Below are 19,373 nucleotides of genomic sequence, written 5' to 3'. Positions count from 1 at the left end.
ACGGTGGCTCTTCGACCAGCGAAGGTCGAACCCGGGACCCTCCGGCCCCAAGTCCAATGCCTTACCGATCAGGCCACCACGACCCATGCACAGGTCTACACACACAGAAGCCTACACATGCACGTACGCGCGCCTGCCCCGACACACACAACTACACACACGTAACCGCCCTGGAGGAGGGCAGGCTTGGGGGGAATAGGGTCCTGTCGTGATTGCGAAAAAAATAATTTGAATTCAAAAGTTCAGAATTCAAATTAATTCTTTTTTTTTTTTTTTTTTTTTTGAGCAATCACGATTGTTTATTGTTCTCACTTGAGCGTCCTTGGCGTTTGGTTCCTTTTTCAGCTTGTATCAGTGGCCTCTGCAGAAGGCCCGTGTCCAGGTTTTCATAAAGGGGGGTTTCAGCTTCAATGTTTTTCATTCTTTGCTGCATTGTCAGGAAAACACAACAGTGTTGCATACAGTTCATTTCTTTTTATTGATCCCAATGAGAGGTGCAGTCCCAGTAAGCAAAATATCTTGCCTCAGTATTGCATAAAGGTTGACATGCAAGAAAAATCATCTTGCATTAATGCTGCCTCAATCTTGTTATGTTACTCCATTTATGCTGTCAGCAGGCTGCCACAATATTGACTGACAAGGTGTATGCAGCATAATATCAGGAAAATAACAAGGTAGGTTGCTTTTGTAATATTGCATACGTACTGATATGACAGGATAATATCAAGATGTTGTCATGACAGCATAAAATCAAGGTCTAGGCAAGATGATCTTGCTTTTGTAATCTTGCATACGTATTGATATGACAGGATAATATCAAGATGTTGTCATGACAGCATGAAATCAAGGTCTAGGCAAGATGATCTTGCTTTTGTAATATTGCATACGTATTGATATGACAGGAAAATGTCAGGATACATTGACATGACAGTATGAAATCAGCACGTTTGCAAGGTGTTTTATCTAGTTATTTATTTGTATTATTTTCACTTTAAACTCGCGAGAATTAAATTTCATTCTTTAATTATTTCTGTTATTCTTCAAGATAGTTTCTAGCCTAAGAATATTTTCTAAAAGCTGACATCTGATCGGAAATTCATTTAAAAGTATTAATAGTACTCGCAATTTAATTTAAAGAATGAAGTTTCTTCGTTTTGCGTAATACTTGACTTATTTTTTAAATTCATGCTTCTAATTGTATTATAAAGACATAAAATGCCTAGTTAGGAATAATTGCGGAAGATTTTATAGCACATTTAAGAGTAAAGATAGCAAAATAATAAATAAATAAATAAATACAATAAAGTACATTTCCAAACAGATGTCTTCATTAAAAACATATGAATTTATCATAAAGAATAACATAAATAACCATTGAATAAAATTTATCTTACTCGTGAGATTGAAGTGATAATACGAAATTCTGGACTTCATGTCCTTTTTTTCAAAATCTAGGGACGAAAAAAGTAATTTTCGGCCATTTCTAACATTGATCGGACATCGTCTGCGATATGACTTGTTTAGTACTACATTAATAAACAAATGCAGTTATCATTCATTCATAAGTTATTCCTAAAACAATACTATTCCACACTAATAACTAAGCAACCAACTTAACGAAGCCTAAAGATTGCAACGCCACGTGCTCTGAACCGACTGAATCGAAGGTCGAAGGAGGAAAATGTGCCAGCAATGCGAGGGACGCTGGGTAGAAAGAACTGTGCGCATGCGCAAATATCGACGAAAGTCCACCTGTTCTATTGTGTACTAATTACCTTGACGGCGACAGCATGAAATCAATATCATCTTGACGGCGTCAACATGTATGCAATGTTGTTATTGTAAGGTAATATCAATATTGATATTTTAAGATGAATGCAATGTTGCATACGTGTTGTTATTGTAATATTACTTTTTAATCTTTATGCAAGCTTTATGCAGTATGAAACACGTCAATATTGACGCCATCAGTATAATATCAAGATCTGTCAAGGTTGATGCAAGAAATTTTGCTAGTAGGGAGTGGAGGGGGAGGGGAATGCCTCAAATTCTCAGAACATTAGGTTTTAAGTAATATCTGTACCTCAGAGCCAGAGGAACATAAGTCACACTATGATAATTTTACAGTAGAGAGGAAAAACTTTTTCTGGTACATGCAATGGATGGGACGCGCGCTCTTTTAACCCTGGTAAAAAATTGAAAAAAAATTTTTTTTTTTTTTTTTTGAAGGGGTTTGTTGCAAGATGCAAATTACATTACCAAACACAATTACTATGCATCTCAGCAGCACTCATCCATCTCTTTTATGAAACGCCTTAGTCATCATAGTCTCCTTATGAGGAACAGTATTAAGCACAGTGAATGCTTTGTATTGACAGCCCATTCAATGGTTCCTCCATCAATGTTTTTCCAAAATATGATTTTAGTCGATAGAGTAAAGGACAATCGTAAATTGCCGGGAAACTTCAAAGAGAATGCTTTTTTTTTTTTAATGTACACAGATTTCAACATTAAAGTTAATCTTAAGTCAAATGTGCACTTTTCTTCATTTGGTTTTCATATTATTTTTTCCTTAATGGAAGTGGTATAACCCCTAAAACCCTCCCCTTGGACACAGCCTGCTCTGCAGCACCACCGGTCTCTGCAGGCGCGGATCCTCTGGTCCCGAGCACTGTCTCCCGGAATCTGCTTCTCCTGGCCGGTCCTACACACACGCACGCTCGCACACATACACACTCATACACATACACGCATACCTACACACACAAGCGTGCGCGTCTTCACACGCACACACACAAGTCTACACAAGCACGCACGCGCACCTAACACGCACAAACACACTCACACAACTATACACAAGTAGCCGCCCAGGAGAAGGGGCAGGCTTGGGGTGACAGAAGCCATTTCTAAAAACAATACCCTAATGAGTAGGGTCCTGTCGCAACTCGTGATTGCGAAACACATAATTTGAATCCAAAATGCCAGAATTCAAATTATTATTATTATTTTTAATTACTTGGGAGGTTGGGCACTTCATGGGTATGCCCCCCCCCCCGGCATATTGCAGGATCTGCATGTACACAAAACCGGGCCGTCCTTATTTTCGTTTCGTCGTTGTTTTGTTGAAAATGTTTACGTCGTTACCCAAATTATTTCTCAGTTTTACTTTTGGTTTTTAATTCAAAATTTAAAACATCGTTATGTGGTTATTTCGGCAATGCTTTTCAAAATTTTATAAGTTTTTACGCCCTTTTCTCCCAAAATACTTTCACTCTTTTGGCACTTTTTTTCTACTCCCTGATAATCGTTTACCCCAGCATAGTCTATCAAGACTCTTGTGACGAAAAACCCAACAGAACCAACCAAGCAGGCCTATTCAGTAAATTACCGCCCATTAGCCAGGACTAAAGCAGAAATACACCGCCAGCTCAGTCATTTCCAGCCGAGGACTTTTTAATTTTTGATAAAAACACTTTTGAAAAAAATGATTTTGCTCCAAATAATTTGTTCCTCTTTCGTTTGCAACATTTCTAAGATAGAAACTTTCAAAAGACGTCTTTTTGAATAAGAAAAAAGCATTTATATAAGCCGCAGGTGTTGCACTCTGGTGAATCGCAGGTCCATTCGTTAGGTCTGCAGTGACGTCACGTGAATAGAATCCTTATTAAGCACTCCACTAAAATCTTCACTCTAGAACCATTCCCAAAAGGCCAAGCGCGAATGTTTTGGTGACAGGAAGTTACTTTTGACAACTTGGCAACGTACGCGCAGCTGAAGAAAAGTAATGGCAGGTAAGAGCAGTGGATTATGGAGCAATTTACCTAGCATAATTATTGTTGAAATATTTTCATTTTTAAGCTTAAAAGACAGACTAAATGCAGCTTCGGTATGTAAAGCTTGGAGAAATCATCTTTTCCATCCACAACTATGGCGTAAAGTCGTATTCCAATTAAACAGCTGTGATATAAAGACAGTCAATCATAAAATTGATGGGGCCAGGTTTCTAGCCAAGCAGTGCGGCAAATTTGTCAGGGAAGCTGTGATTGAGGTAAACTCGTTGAACCCAAAAGATGTTCGGCTGTGCAAAAATATTTTAAGAGTTCTTACTTTCAACCGTAATTTGCGGGCATTGTCCATAAAACCTCGAAGCTCTCGTCTGGAGTGGTCTGACTATGAAGATACTCTTTCCCTGGACCAGTAAGTATTCTCAATTCATTTTTGCTTTTAAAACTAAGAATATTATCGTTTGTAAATACATAAATGTATTCTGAATCTGAATAATGTTGTATTGTGATGAATAGAATTGGGTAACGAGTTGTCAAAGTCAGAAACTAGAAACCGAAACTTCGTGCCCAATGAATAAGATTTTGAGTCAATTTTGGGATGAAATTATCATACGTGGAACACTTGGCTCGTTTTCAAGCTTAATCTAGAAACTAGTTCAAACAAAGCTACCAAACGTTGCAAAAAAGAATTTTGCTGAAATTTAAAATTAAAGTTGTATTTTTTTAGGCGAAACAAACCATTAAACAATATTGCAAATTACATTCAGGGGAAAACTAATGTACCAAATAAATAAAATAAGCTGTAAAAAAAGTTAAATAATCTGCCAAGTAAATATAATTAATCCATTGAAGAGCCGTAAAAGTTCCAAAATAATGTAAAATTAACGCATAAAAAGAGAAAAACTGACTCTACAATTTCAGCAATGGAAAATTTCCAGTCAATATGGCATGTATCATGTGATAAAAATTCCCCGCTATTTTATAAGAATTCAAAATGAAAAGTATCTTCTATTTTGAGCTTCAGAAATGATTTTAAATAGAGTAAAACAAATAAGCAGAGTAAGAACCAAATTTCCAGAATACCCTGTACCAGCGCAATCCCAGATATCTGAAATTCCTGGTTTTCTGTATGGCTAAAAAAAGATGCCAATTGTTTATAAAACTCCAATTGTAACAAATATTGGGATTTCAAAATAATAAAACAGTACATAAATGCTTATAAGTTTGGAAATATTAATAGAAAGAACCATATAAAAGTAAATCCTCATATAAATAATAGCTGATGATCGAGTAACCCGCATGTTTCAATAATGAAACTGGCACCATGGCATGAAAATGTGATAATATGTTTTGGTAATGTTTAACATGCAGAGAAAGGCTTTATTGTGACAAAGTTGAACTCGATCCGGCAACTTAACTGTTTTGGTGGTAAGACAGTCATTTTAGGGGAAGTGGTTGAAAAGTAACGTTATCTACCATAGTAATTTAGGGTTCATCCCCTGGAGTTAGGGTTAAAATTTCAACCATCAAATTATCATCAAACAGGCAATTGCTTCGTTCAAATGTAGAAGCAATTTTCACCAGTTATATCTTGATGGGCGATTTTTTAGTCATGATTATAATGATAATTCAATCAGTGCTGTGTTTTTACTTTTCCTTTTAAAAATTTTAAAGATCAAATAATGAATAGGTTTCGGTAATGTTTAATATGCAGGGAAGAGCTTTGTGACAAGGCTGAACTCAATCTGGTAACTTAACTGTTTTACTGGCAAGACTCATTTCAGGAGATTGATAAGAAATGAAAAAGCAGTTAGCTATGAACGTCACCTACTGGAATTTAGGGTTAATCCGCTGGAGTTCAGGTTAAAATTTCAAATACAGTAGGATCTCGAAAATCCGAGTCTCAAAAGTCCAAAATTCTGCTAAATCCGAGGTACTATGTTGATATTTTTAATGTATACTCTTTATAGACAAAAATGTTTTAATCAGAAAATTGAAATATTTTGCTACATAGAACTTCCTTAACAATATACAAAAAGAAATTGAAAGGTTTATGTCAATAACACTTGCCAAGTGACATGAAATATTTTTGACTATTATAGATGAATTAAGAAATGCCTTCGAGAAAGTAGGAAGTAGGTTGACACAAAAAATAACTTGAAATTAAAACATTGTTTTGCCTCAAAGGAAGAACGAACAGTTTTTTTGGAATATCCGATTGCAATTTAAAGGGGAACTGCAAAACTTGATGCTGTACCAAGCGTATATACGAAATTTTATCCTACTATGACTAAGGTTTTGTATTATGTGAGGTACACATGTACACTCACACATAGAAACAAATGTCATGACAAAACTTATTCGAGGACAATCAAAGGGCAGTTTTTGGTTGCCGACAAGTTTACACACAAGTACCTGCAGATATCAAGAAAAAAACTAATCAAAACTTGTTTAGGGTTAAGTAAAACATAAGTTTATATTGGTATTTGAGTGATAAATTTTTAGAGGGGACAATATTTCTTTTTCAAAGCGTAAGGAAGTAAACAGCACATATCCTCATGTAGTCCATAGAATTTTTCGGATAATCCGAGTTTTCAGTAATCCGAGGTGGGGTGAGCCCCAATTACCTTGGATTTTCGAGACTTGACTGTATCAAAATAGCACCAAACAGGCAATGATTTTGTTCAAATGTAGAAGCAATTTTTACCCGTCATACCTTCACGGACGACTTTCTAGTAAATAAATGTTTCTAAAGCTAAATACTACTAGAGATGCACCGATAACGAATGTTTGGTTAAAATTCAAACCCAATATTTGGTTTTAAAAAATTTGGTAATGTAATTTTTTCTTTTTTTTTTTTTTTTTTTTTTTGACTGCATATTATAAAAATAAATTAACAGTTAATGTTAAGTGGTAAAAATTGGCTTTATGTATAGAAATTACTAAACATTGAGGTTTTTTTTTTTTTGGTTACTGTGTTACATTTAAATGAGTTTGGAAGTAAGGTTGATGTAATGCATCATAAGATTAAAGAAAAATTGTAAAGCAACAAAATTTAACATCTTGAATTATGCGCTAGTGAATGCAGTATTAACAAAGATATTCAGGCAAAACATTGGCTGGTTTTCCTGGGTTTTCAGGATTCCAAATACAGGGTTCAGTGTTGTATAAATTAAGTAATAAAACTGCTAATTTTTTTTCGGTGTAATCATGATGCAGTGCCCGCCACTAATAAAATCACTGGATTATAAAATCAGCCGCTTTATATAATCAAATCTGGAAGAACATAATCATTTCTATATCAAAACATGTTAGGTTTATCCGTTAATAAAATCATCCTCGCCAATTTATAAAATCAAAATTTTGGAGAGCATATGTTAATTCTTCTCTGAATAGAACCAGGATTTTATTTTTTCTTTCAAGGATTTAAAACATTGCAGCACTAATAAAATAACAATTTCCACAAACAAAAACGAAGAAAAAAAAGGTGAAGGTTGTATGTTTTGGGGGGGGGGGGGAGGGGGAGTTGAATGAAAAAAAAAAAGAAGAATGAAGCAGTCTCGAGAGAATTGTTTCAGAGCCATATATTTATTTAGTGCTGCCTGTTTCCACTTCGCAGAACTGTTTCGACATGCAGCCCTGCTCATTCACCACTGAGTCAATCAGTTCGTGCTCATTTAGCTATCTACAGGAGTTGACAGTTCATTTTTACAATTGAGTTAAAATTGTTAGCTAGCAAGCCGTGACGACTCGAGTGTGAAAGATTAATTCGAAATTTTTAATTAATATGACAGATTCCTAAATGTAGTCATTGTGATGCTTGCAATTAAATTAGGGATTTCTCAATCTTTACTTTCAAATTCTCTTATTCAAACTACAATAAGTCAATATTTTAAGACCCTTGAGAAATTTTTAAAATGTACCTTATGTAAGTTAAAATATCAACTGTATTTTGCAACTGAACTAAAATAATACAATACAACTAGACTAAAAATAAAATACTACTAATCGTAATTTATTTCTTTTTTAGAGTGTTTATACTTAAAAACCTTTTATTTTTTTAGTGCATGAGTGCCGGTTTATAAAATCAGCCGCTTTATAAAATCAAATGTCCTCAGAACGAATGTGATTCTAATAAGCGGCGGGCACTGTATATCAATCTTCTTTAGCAGAGGTCCCAAGTTTGTGCCGAATGGAGAGAGGAATGGTTCAGCTAAGTGTTCATGTTATTAAAGGTGAAATATGTGCCATGAAAAAATTTTAATTTTTTAAAAAGTGCCTTAAATAGAAGAAGTTTGCTGCTCTGTAGTATACTTGACTTGGCCAGAAAAGGTGGACTTGGATGTTTTGCACATAAGCTCAATAGGCCAATTATTTATTGCTTTGATAAATCCATAGATCAGAGTTTTTGTTTGCCAACTGTAGTAGTTTGTTAACTAAATGTGAAATGTCTATTTTATTTGTAAAACATAGTTATTAATGTGATTATTTCAGGTACATTAAGTTTCTGGTCACAATCATCAAAAAAGCTCGTCGACTCGAACATTTATCGTTTGGATGCATCGAAGAACTGCTGGATTCATCTGAATATTTTCTAAAACCACTAGCCCAGCATCAGTCGAATTCTATCCGATCTCTCCATCTGTCAAGTGTCAAAGAAGTTCCCGGTAATTATTTTGTCTACGATATCAGCAGCACACTCTTCGAAAGTTTCCGGAACCTCGAGTCTTTGAGCATCGATTACGATTACATGAGCGATGATCTTCTGATAGTCCTCTCCAAGCCTCATCACAGACCACTCAACCGTCTGATCATACATGTCCATTCTCTGCCTTTTAGGCTTAACGAAATCAGTTCTGAAGCCTGGAAACAAATAAGCTGCCACAGTCCTAAACTAGAGGTCACCATCAACATGCTGCATTTTCATAATAGTCCTGAATACATCCTAGCGATTTTGAAGCATGAAATGCCACTGGTTCACTTCCGAGCCTTCTTTTCCTCTGGTTTTAATGAAGATGTCATCACTCGCCTGGCATTCATCAGCAAAGGCTCCCTCAAATCGTTTGTTTTGGTGGATGAATTGGATGAAGATTCCACGCCAGCCTCGGTATTCCCTTCCAGCAATATTGATCCTTTGATTATGTTGGCTTGGAGATGTAAGAAGCTGTCCTACATTAAAATTATAGGTAAATAACTACTTTTGCTATTTTGTTTTAATACTTCATTTTCCCATGATCTTTTTTTTTAAATATTATGTGTATGCTTTTTTGCTCATAGGACAGAGGTGCCCCAAACTTTCCCTCTCACCGTATCTTTTGAAGAATCCAGGTGTACTCCCCCCCCCCCAAGAGCAAGGGTGCACTCCCTTAAATATTGCAAAGCCCCCCTCCCCCCCCCCCCCCCAAAAAAGCAAGAGCCCCTAAAAGAAGAAAAAATACCCCTAACAGGGACCGCGTTAAGCATTCGCCAATGCGATAAAATCGTAAATTCGGCGGGGGAAAAATCGAATTTGGCGAATTTATTGGCGAACAGAAAATTCTGTAAAATATACACAGAAGGGAAAAAAATCGCCCTTCAAATGTCAATCTAGATAAAAATTAGATCCATTCACAAAATTCGGGCCCCTAAAAACGGACCCTTTGCAAAATTCTGACCCCTAAAAACAAAACGAACCTTTCACAAAACTCCCAGACTAGCAATCATTGAAAGTTGTTTTATCCTCAGACCACTCCGAGCAGAATGAGGTGCGCGCATGCACGTATCGGATCGGAGCGCTACCGTCCATCAGATCGGTGGAAGGATGACATTTGCCTCTTGCTGATCGGATATCGAGTGCGCCTCGTTGCTACCGAGTAGAAATTGTTGGCGGGATGCCTTGTTGAATGGCACATTAGTTTCATTGGTTCGATGTCTGAAACATCGGAGTAAGATTGGAATGCACTCTTTTCTTTATTAAATGCTTTTATTTCTACTCTCAAATATTTTTAAGAATGATAAATATTACTTTAAGTTCTTTTTAGCCATTTTTCCATTGAAAAATTACATATGATTTGTGGAAAAACAATTTAATTTGCATTTTTTTTCTCACAAAATTCCTAAAAATGGACAAAAATTCCTGGATATACCCTTATCCTCAAAAAATTGTCAAAAATTAAGTTATACTTCACTCTCTGATTAAATATTTCTGCAGACAAAAATACATTAAAATAAGTAAAAGTTAAGTCTTGGACTAAGACTTTGGAAATTTGGCTAACACTTTAAAAATTTGGCTAATTTACTGGCGAACGATTCAAAATCCTTAGTGCGATCCCTGCCTAAAATTTCAATAGTGCAGTTTGTGCCATGACCCCTTCTGGGCACCACTGAAAAATCAGAATTTTCTTATGGCACCCTTGCCTATTTTTAATATGTCCATATATATTGATATGGGCCACTTTGTCGCACCCCTCTCTCTTCTTGCGGCTTCCAAGGGTGTCACGTGCCCCAGTTTGGGAACCTCTCCTGTAGGACACGCTTTTAGAAGTTAAAATATGTGCACAATCTTCAAAAATTGAATGAAAAATGACATACTAGACAGTGTATCACTTATGTAATAAAGATTAATGAATATTGATAAAATCTATTTTATTTCATACTAGGGGGCTCTGCCAGTCTCATTCGATTTGCAAAGATTTAAATCGTTAATTAGAAAGAAACAGATCAATAATGCATTATTAGCTCCCTTTGGATCAAAAGGCACCCTTTCCCCGAGTTTCAAAATAACTTGCAGAGCCGTAAGGACTAAGGGCTCATGAGCATTGAAAAACTGCAGTTTTGTATGTTTGAAAAGTCGCTTTCATATTCGTGGTCTCTAGTATCATATTTTGTTATTTAGCTCGGGGTTTGAATTGAGTTAAGCCGGAGATTTTCCTTTAAAATCGAAACCCTTAAAGTTTGAATAAGAAAGAAGAAACATGCAAATCGAAAAGACGTAACTATGGCAACGCCACATGAAACATCAATAATTTTAATGAAGATGAGATTATTCGGACTTGATTTTTGACAGCTTGTAACTTTTTTTTCCTTTGCAGATAGAAGCTCAGTTTTTCGACCATAGGTCGAGTTAGATCTGGAGTAAAAAAAGCTGCTCTTTCCAGTGGTGTCAAAAAGAAAACTGGGGGACAATTCCTTTGCTTTTTACTGATAGATTAAATGAAGAAAGTAGTGCCTAAATTTTAGCATAGCCTAAAATAGTTCGAGCGAAAAATGCAAATAACTCCTGCCGTATTTAAGTTAAGGCATTGAAACAAGTTGCATTGAGCGCAGAAAATTCTACCCTTTCCAACGATATATAATATTAAAACGTGAAAGTAATTTTTTTCACCCCTTTAATAGGCAATTTGCGCGAAATTTGATCTTAAAAAATGAATTGCTTGAAAACGAATTTGAATTTAAAAAAATAAAACCCGAGGTGCACACCCCGGGGCTCAAAGTAATTTGTATAAACTTTCAAGGCTTTAGGTGTTATGGGGTCTCCTGGACGTTGGTTCGCCACAGACTTCCTTCCAGAATTTCTTTGAAACCTTCCTTTTATTTACTATAAAGAGATTATACTTAATATTAAGTTATCAAATCTGAAATATTCCTGTGCTTGATTTCCTCCACCAACCATTTTTGGCAGGAGGGGCAACTTTGTAATCATGTCCTCTTCAATGCTTAAAAAAAGGGGTAGTTCAAAATCATACGAATTATTCAATCTTGGGTATTAAAGGGAGACATGGGAAATGTCTCATCATTTGTTTGCCTGAGTTCATCTAGTTTTTCCTTGTAGAAATTAATTTTATGAAGTTTTCTGTTAAAAAGGTTTTTGTGACTTAGCTTAAAATCAAAAATGTAGGAATAAAAGATGTATCACTGCAAAAGTTATTTATGTTTGATATGTTTATGTTTCAAAGATTGAAAAATGCTAATGAAAGTGGTCTCACTAACAACAGTGTAAGAAATCCATTAAAAAAGTAACTGGTTCTGGGAACCAGTAAGGATGAAGATGTACTTGTCTGCATACTGTATGACTGTCCCCTAACACAGAATGCAGATAAAGTATGCTTTTACATAAATTTAATCATATTTTATTTAAATCTGTTTTGTTTTTCATAAAATCTGCATAATGTAGCTAATTGGTTTTAATCCAAAGTTTAAAAACTAAACTGAAAACTAATAGTGCATACAAGAAAGATTTACCCTGCTCACTGAGATATATTGGTCGATATATATCCGATATTTATTTTGAAAATATATTTTGATATTTTTTATATTTATTTTTTCAACTATGGTGTTTTCAATACAAAAAGTAGATTAATATTGTTAAGTTATTATTAAAAATAACTAAAGTTATTTACTATATTTTTATGATGTATTAATACATTATTAATACAACAAAGAAATATAGTATTTATTCTTTACTTGTGTTTTATATTCATAAAATTATTAGTAATATAACAACTTCTATTCATATTAAAAGTGATTAATTAAATATTAAACGTTGCTCGGAAATAAAGAAAATGTCTCATGACGGCACCGACTAATGCATATTATTTATTTCTGAATCATTGTGCAAAAGTAACTAACAGAAGAAAAATAAGTAAAACAGCTATTGCTAAATTAATTCCATTAAAATTGATAAAAATTAGAGACGTACCGAGTAGCACTTTGGCCGAGTACCGAGTACTCGGCCTTTCATTACTCGGCCGAGTACCGAGTTACCGAGTACTCGGCCTTTCACTACTCGGCCGAGTTACCAAGTACCAATTATGTTTTAAGAAGAACCACCGATACACATGTGATGAATTTTGAACTTATTGGAATAGTTGTATAGACCTCCATGTCCATATAATAGTTTTTAAAACTAAATTCCTGCTGAAATTTAATCATGCATTATTTTAAAAAATTGTTTATATTTATATATATATCTATATATTTGACAAAAATTTTACAAAAAAATTATTTTTTAAATTAAAAATAAATATAAAAGGTATGATTAATCAAGTTGGAATTAAAACAAATTGTACCAATCTATTATAGTTCTTGTCCGCCAAAAATAAATAATTTTTAAAAGCAAATAAAACAAATGTGCAGGAACGCTGCAGACACGTGTTTCTGCGTTACAAGGAACGTCTTTTTCAGTGCATAAAATGTTAGCTAAAGACTAAAGACATTCGACAAAAGAATCCGATTTTTGTCGGATGCCTTTAAACGAGCTCACATTTTGTGCATTGAAAAAGGAATTACTTGTAATGCCAAAACACGTGTGCACTGTGCTTTTAACGTTGTTTTATTTCCTTTTATTTTTTAAGCAAAGGTATTTTTATATTTCTTATAACTAATTTTTGTTTGTAGCAAAAATACATTTTTAATATAAAAATTCCATATTTTCTATACTTACTTTTTTGCACAATTTTTAATAAATAAGTTTTATTAACTTTGGGGACATTAAAATAAAGATTTATTCCCTTGAAGCATTACAAACTTCATTATTCTCAAAATTTAAATTTAAATTGTAAATGATTGCAGAATATTATATGTGATTGTGTTTTTTTATAAATTTTAATATCTGTCTTGGACAATATTCAATTTTTTGCAACTACTCGGTATTGGCCGAGTATCTGATCAAAATTTGGCCGAGTAGGCCGAGTACCGAGTAGTTACCGAGTACTCGGTACAACTCTAATAAAAATGTATTATGAAATGTAAGATAAAAAAATGAAGGAATCCTTAATTTTAAGTCTACATACTGTTGTTAAAATATGAGAAAATAAAGAGTGATTTGAGGATACATTTACTATTTTGAAGACTTTGGATATATATCCGATATTTTCAATTAGCATAAACAAATATTGGATATGTTTGGTATTTTGGAAAATATCATGATATTTTTGAACCCTGCCTAAATGTAAAATCTTAAAATTATTGTAAATGTAAAAATGTAAGTCTTCGGAGACGATCGATCACTGATCTCGTGGACTACTATTTCACATTGGTCTACAACAGCTTTCACTTATCAGGAATCAGCGGACCACCAATAATTTCGAACACTGAACATTAGTTTAAATACTGTACGTTATCTGAATTTATTGGCATTTTAGTTCAATAAAGGCAGGGTTCCTTGATTTAAATCAATTGATTTGAATTAAGTGATTTTTTAACAAAATCATTAATTAAAATCAGTTGATTAATTTTTATAAATGAAATTTGCATTTTTAAAATGTGCTGCTCTAAATTTAACTTATACTGTGTTATACAATCTTAACTTCTACTGGCAGAACTATATGGATAACTCTTTCTGTTGTGTAACAGAATTTCTGACTCTTGCAATATGGCTTTTACTACAAAATAAGTTCAGAACAAATAAAAATTTGCAGTTTTTCTTACGCACCATGACTAAATAAGTTAAGAAAAGTAATTGTTCAACATATTTTAACTAAAAACATACATGATGATGGAATCTTACCTTATCTCTTATACAATTAAAAACTGAGCGTATGTACCTGTGTATCTATGTCTAAGCTTCTTCTCCTGAACGACAGTGAACTGGCCATCAAACCAGGTATCAATGGATTCGTAATCTTCCCGTCTTTATGTTTGGCTTTTTAACATACTCCTCCGATAATAATTAGCGGAGATATCAATTAAAAACTATTAATTATGAAGCTTTTATTTCAACATAAAAATCCCTAATTTTCGAAGGCTTTCCTCCATTCAAATTATTTTTCAGTGCCTCATGTCAACTTTCCTTTGATTGCTGATTTAACGTTTCATATTGCCTTTGTTTCATGCGTGATTTTTTGAGGCTTTTCTCAAGTCAAATAATTAAGTAGTGTTTCTTTCGGGAGTATTCCACCTAAAATACTTTAGGGAATCAAAACAAATACAATAAATGAAGCATTTAAGTTTTATTTCACGTCCTAAAGTAAATGAGTGATTTACATGAAATTTATTATTAGTTTGCATAGTACTGATTTAGAATGAATTTTCCTGTTTTCATGTGGACAATCTTGGCAAACACTTCCCACTGATACAAATCTTGGTGGGAAGATTTTGAGTTCATACTCGATTTGGATGAAAAAATTCCATGACTTTTCCAAGACTTTTTCATGATTTCATAAAAATTTTCATGACCTTGTTACATGAAGACAATAGTACTATTTAATATCAAACTTGCAAATTTTTGGAAATGAGCACTAGCAGAACTTCTACTTGAATGCCACTACCTCATCGAATAACTTACTTGTGATTGAAAAAATATCAGCATACACCTAAAAAACCGCCCAAGTTGGTGCTACATGCAATATTTTTGGATGTGATAACCAGACTGTCTGATATATTGCATGTAAACTATTCTTATTCGTCTTCATACAAATTTAAATAAAATAAAAATGCAGTGAATAGAATATAATGATGCTTAAAGGCATTTTTTTTTTTTTTTAAATAAAGAGGCAAGATGATAATAACTGCGACAAAGGTTGAATGAGTAATTAAATTAAAGTTTCAATAAATTTGCTTCAAAAGTTGCCCTTTAATGTCAATAGTGCATTTATCATCCTCATAACTTGACAGTATTTTGATTCTTTAAAGCTAAGCCACATTCTTTAGTTAATTCATGTTTCTAGTTTCTACACCAGATAATTTAAAAAAAAAAATCAGTAGGTAGTGAATAAATCTTCTGATTTAAATGTATTTGTTTACTTATTTGCACATTTTCAGATACATACATTAGTTTAAATTAATAGGTTCAGAAATTCTAGAAAATAGTGTTTGATTCCTGACTATTGAAAGTAGCTTTGAATTGCATGGATTAGTTTTGCGTGCCGAATGTTGGGTAGAATATTAGAATTCCCCTATTTCAGTATCTATCATCTGACTAGAGATCTTCATTTTCTAAAACTTCAACAAATAAAGATAAAGTTTGATAAATTTAATTATTAAGATTTTACGAATGATGGAAACGAACTCTGATGCAATGGAATTGCGTTTTTTTGGGTGGGCGAAATCAAGAACGTGCAAGTTCGTTACTACAGAATATAAAAGGCATTGAAAATAATGGTAAATTCAAAATGAGTGATGTCGAAGCACTAAAATAACATTGCAAAAAAATAAATAATAATAATAATAATAATAAAATAAAAGACGAGCGGCTACAACAGAAGTGGATGCAATGAGATTTTAAAATTCAGATTTGTTTTCAGGATAGTTCAGTTTTCCAGTTTTAACAATTTTTATGTGCAATACTGTTAAATCACTCAAGATTTCAAATGCTCTTTTAGATATTGTTTCTTTAACTTTTCTCAGGACATTTTTCCATGACCTAAAATAAATTTCCATGACTTTGTATGAAAATTTCAATTTTCCATGACTTTTCCAGGTCTGAAATTTGTTTATTTTTTTCCATGACTTTCCAGGATTTCCATGACCCGTACGAACCCTGGATAATGGGGTTTTCCTTTAAACAAGAGTACTACTTTTAGTCACAGAAATTGATAGAATAAGCAAAAAAAAAGGACACAGAAAAGAATTTTATTTTCCTAACAGTTATTTTTTATTTTTTTAAAATGTCCAATTTTTCAAACAATGCTTGATCTTTATCCGTCACAAATGGATGAGGTTTTTGCCAAAAATATGTTTTACTGGTATTTTGCAAACCTTGCATTACGCGCATTTATTTATTCCTTAACGTGTTAGAAACTAATATCAGAGTACTACAAAAACATCAACTGGACATCTTTCATTTTTTAGCTAGCCTGGGCACGCAGCTAGTCTAAGCATAAATAACACATTTATACATTTTTAAAAATGTATTGAATAGTTAGAAAACTTATCTTACTTTTAAAAGTAAGCTGAATGGATTCATCTAGTGTATGAAATATATTATGTTTATAAATGTAAAGTAATTAATATCTACAAATTTTTGATTTTTTAAAAAATCAAAAATATTTGATTTAAGTCAAAAGAATCCAACTTTTTTGATTTTTTTTTTTTTAATCTCCTGAATAAAGGTGACTATAAAATGATAGTTTTAATATTTTACTTTGTTAATTTCTTTGACTCTTCATGTTATTTAGTTAATTGCCATCTTTAGCATTTCTTTTATTTTTCTGAAGGGTACGAAGTAGGGGCCGACAGTCTGGTCGCAATTTCAAGGCTGCGAGGGGAACAACTGAGTGATCTGCTTGTACCAGCCTGCTGCATCTCCACGGTTCTACTCGAGGACATGACCCATCTTTCGCCAGAAAACGCAGTGCTGCACTTGAGGAGGGAAGTGAGTTTTGGCCTCCAGAAGCCCTGGCGTCCTTTGAATCTCAGCGAACTCCCTCTTGCTGTGCGCAACGTTAACGTCGATGCAGATGGGGCATATTTAGATGAGCTGTTAGGTGATCAGAAGTGGTAATATTGTAATAATATGATTGTTATCATTTAAGTTGAAAAATGTATAACTTGTATCCCTGTATGAAAATTGGATTCTTCATAGCTAGTCATTGTTGTAATTTGCAGAAAGCAGTAATTGTGCTTCAAGGGGTGGTTATATTTTTGTAATACTTAAATGGTTTCTGAAGCACTCTTCTGGATTCATCCAATGTTTTTATGTGTTAAAAATGTTTCCCGATATGCTTCCTGTCTTTTAAGGGCTAAACCCAAGGAACAATAGTAGCCATATAGGATACTCTATATTTCTTCTCCTCTTGTATTTTTAAGAATAAGTGTGATGTTAGATTTTAAATATTTTATCACTTTGAAAAACTTTTATTTTTTGTTTCTTTTTTCTAAAATAACAGATCTGATCAAAAAGCTGTTTCAAGTAAAATTCCTAGTTTCTGGTGCTGGATTTGCACATTGTTCAAAGTCATAAAGGTTTTTAAATCTAAATGTTAATTTTGTGTAATTAATTTTGGTTATTTCTTTGTCAACAAGGTCAAGTAAATTTATTTGTAAAATGTTATTTCAAAAGTAAGTTAATGTCATTCAGTAATCAAGGTCGAATAATTAACAGAATTTTTCATGATGAACACATTATTGGTGCTGCCAACTTTGAGTACTCTAATTTATTCGGGTACCTTTTTGATCAGATCTAATATGCTTTGAGGAGATACTATCAATGTTGGTGAAGAGTAGCAATGGCGATAATTGATACCTGCGGGTTTGTTTGAGGACCATGAGTGTGGTAGTTACAGCTAACTCGGCGCTCAAATGTAGACTACTTGTGATTACATCTTATTACATCCTTTTAAATACGCACACATTTCCATCTTTTCTATGTGGCAACAGTCCATCAGTGAGGGGGAAAGCATTATATCTATTGCAAATATATATTGTATATATAAATGTTAACATTCCATATATATTAAGATGTTCCTGTTGACATCTGGGTATTGTCGGTTTACAAACTCAGGGAGACTCCAGGGTAAACTGTTAGGGGAGTCTAGGCGGTTTAAAAGTGCCAACTTTGGTATGTGTTTACAACCAAATAACTTAAGTCTTTCCCCCAGCATTGATGCCAATATGGTGCTGACGGTGTGTGATTTAGCACAGACATCTGAGCTAATTGGGTCTTCTTGTGCCAAGAGTGACCAAAAAAGATCTGTATAGAGAATTCCCTTAGGACTGCAGTGGCACATATTTTTTAATGTGCATTGTTTGTCATACATGTTTATTTTAAGATCTAGTATTTTTTATTTTATCTTATAATTTGTTGTGATGTCACAGAGATTTAAGAAAATTGGGCCCCTTTTGCAGGCTCAAAATTTACATATTTACAACATTTGAGATCTTTTACATGTACCGGAACGATCACGTTCTCGTTGTTATTGTTTTTTTCCATCTGGGTACAGTGATATCAAGATTGGAGAAATCTGTTACATCTCGTGAGTGTGTGATAGTAATCTAGATTTTACACCTGTGTATGACAAGTCCGCTGAACACCTTGTGTTTATTGAGATAGCTGTGATATTGAAATGTATTCTAGGTCTAGAAGTGCAATGCATAAAGTATTAACAACAAAACTGCTCACTGGTCGCCATTGTGAAATGATGCAGTGGCAGCTCTTTCCACGCTGCAATAAATATATTTTGAGGTAGACAGAGAAATATGCAGCACTATATATATCACATTGTGTTAATGATGTTCCAATTATTGAATGTTAAACAATCTTTGTTCAGATATTTATGTATGTTACGTTTCTGTCGCAGATATTTTCTTTACGGAAAGCTTTTTCAGTTATTCTAGAATTTAAGTACATAGTACGAGAAATTTTGTAATTATATATAGTCCTTGAAAGTATTTTTTGATTTAGTTCTTTGATCACAATAAAAATTTTGCTGCCTGAATTTAATCAAGATAATTACATTTTATTTGTTTTTGTTTTTTTTATTTAAAATTAGTTTGCATTGATCAAAACATCTTATATTACTTTTAAAAAGATAATATATATAATCCTAGAAAGTCTTTTTTGATTTAGTTCTTTGAATGTAATAAATTTTGCTGTCTAAATTTAATCAAGATATTTTACTTTTGTTTTTATGCTTTAAAAAAAGTTTGCATTGATCAAAACATCTTGCAATA

General features: G+C 33.4%; 1 protein-coding gene across 1 annotated transcript; it reads left to right on the top strand.

Moving 5' to 3' along the window:
• Positions 1 to 3,765: 3,765 nt before the first annotated feature.
• LOC129229411 (F-box only protein 33-like) lies at positions 3,766 to 18,580 on the top strand. Its single transcript, XM_054863715.1, has 3 exons — positions 3,766 to 4,197; positions 8,280 to 8,971; positions 16,919 to 18,580. Exons 1-3 carry the CDS (start codon positions 3,785 to 3,787, stop codon positions 17,203 to 17,205), a joined length of 1,392 nt encoding a protein of 463 aa, XP_054719690.1. The 5' UTR covers positions 3,766 to 3,784; the 3' UTR covers positions 17,206 to 18,580.
• The last annotated feature ends 793 nt before the right edge of the window (positions 18,581 to 19,373 follow it).

The sequence above is a fragment of the Uloborus diversus genome, chromosome 9, assembly GCF_026930045.1.
Source record: "Uloborus diversus isolate 005 chromosome 9, Udiv.v.3.1, whole genome shotgun sequence".
In the NCBI taxonomy this organism is placed as follows: Eukaryota; Metazoa; Arthropoda; class Arachnida; order Araneae; family Uloboridae; genus Uloborus; species Uloborus diversus.
This window is presented reverse-complemented; position numbering and strand designations above follow the sequence as displayed.

Excerpts from the sequence above, each read along its gene's own strand:
- LOC129229411 (XM_054863715.1), top strand. The coding sequence starts at position 3,785 with ATGGCAGGTAAGAGCAGTGGATTATGGAGCAATTTACCTAGCATAATT. Across the intron at positions 4,198-8,279 it reads GATACTCTTTCCCTGGACCA|GTACATTAAGTTTCTGGTCA; the intron begins GTAAGTATTCTC and ends TGATTATTTCAG. Across the intron at positions 8,972-16,918 it reads GTCCTACATTAAAATTATAG|GGTACGAAGTAGGGGCCGAC; the intron begins GTAAATAACTAC and ends ATTTTTCTGAAG.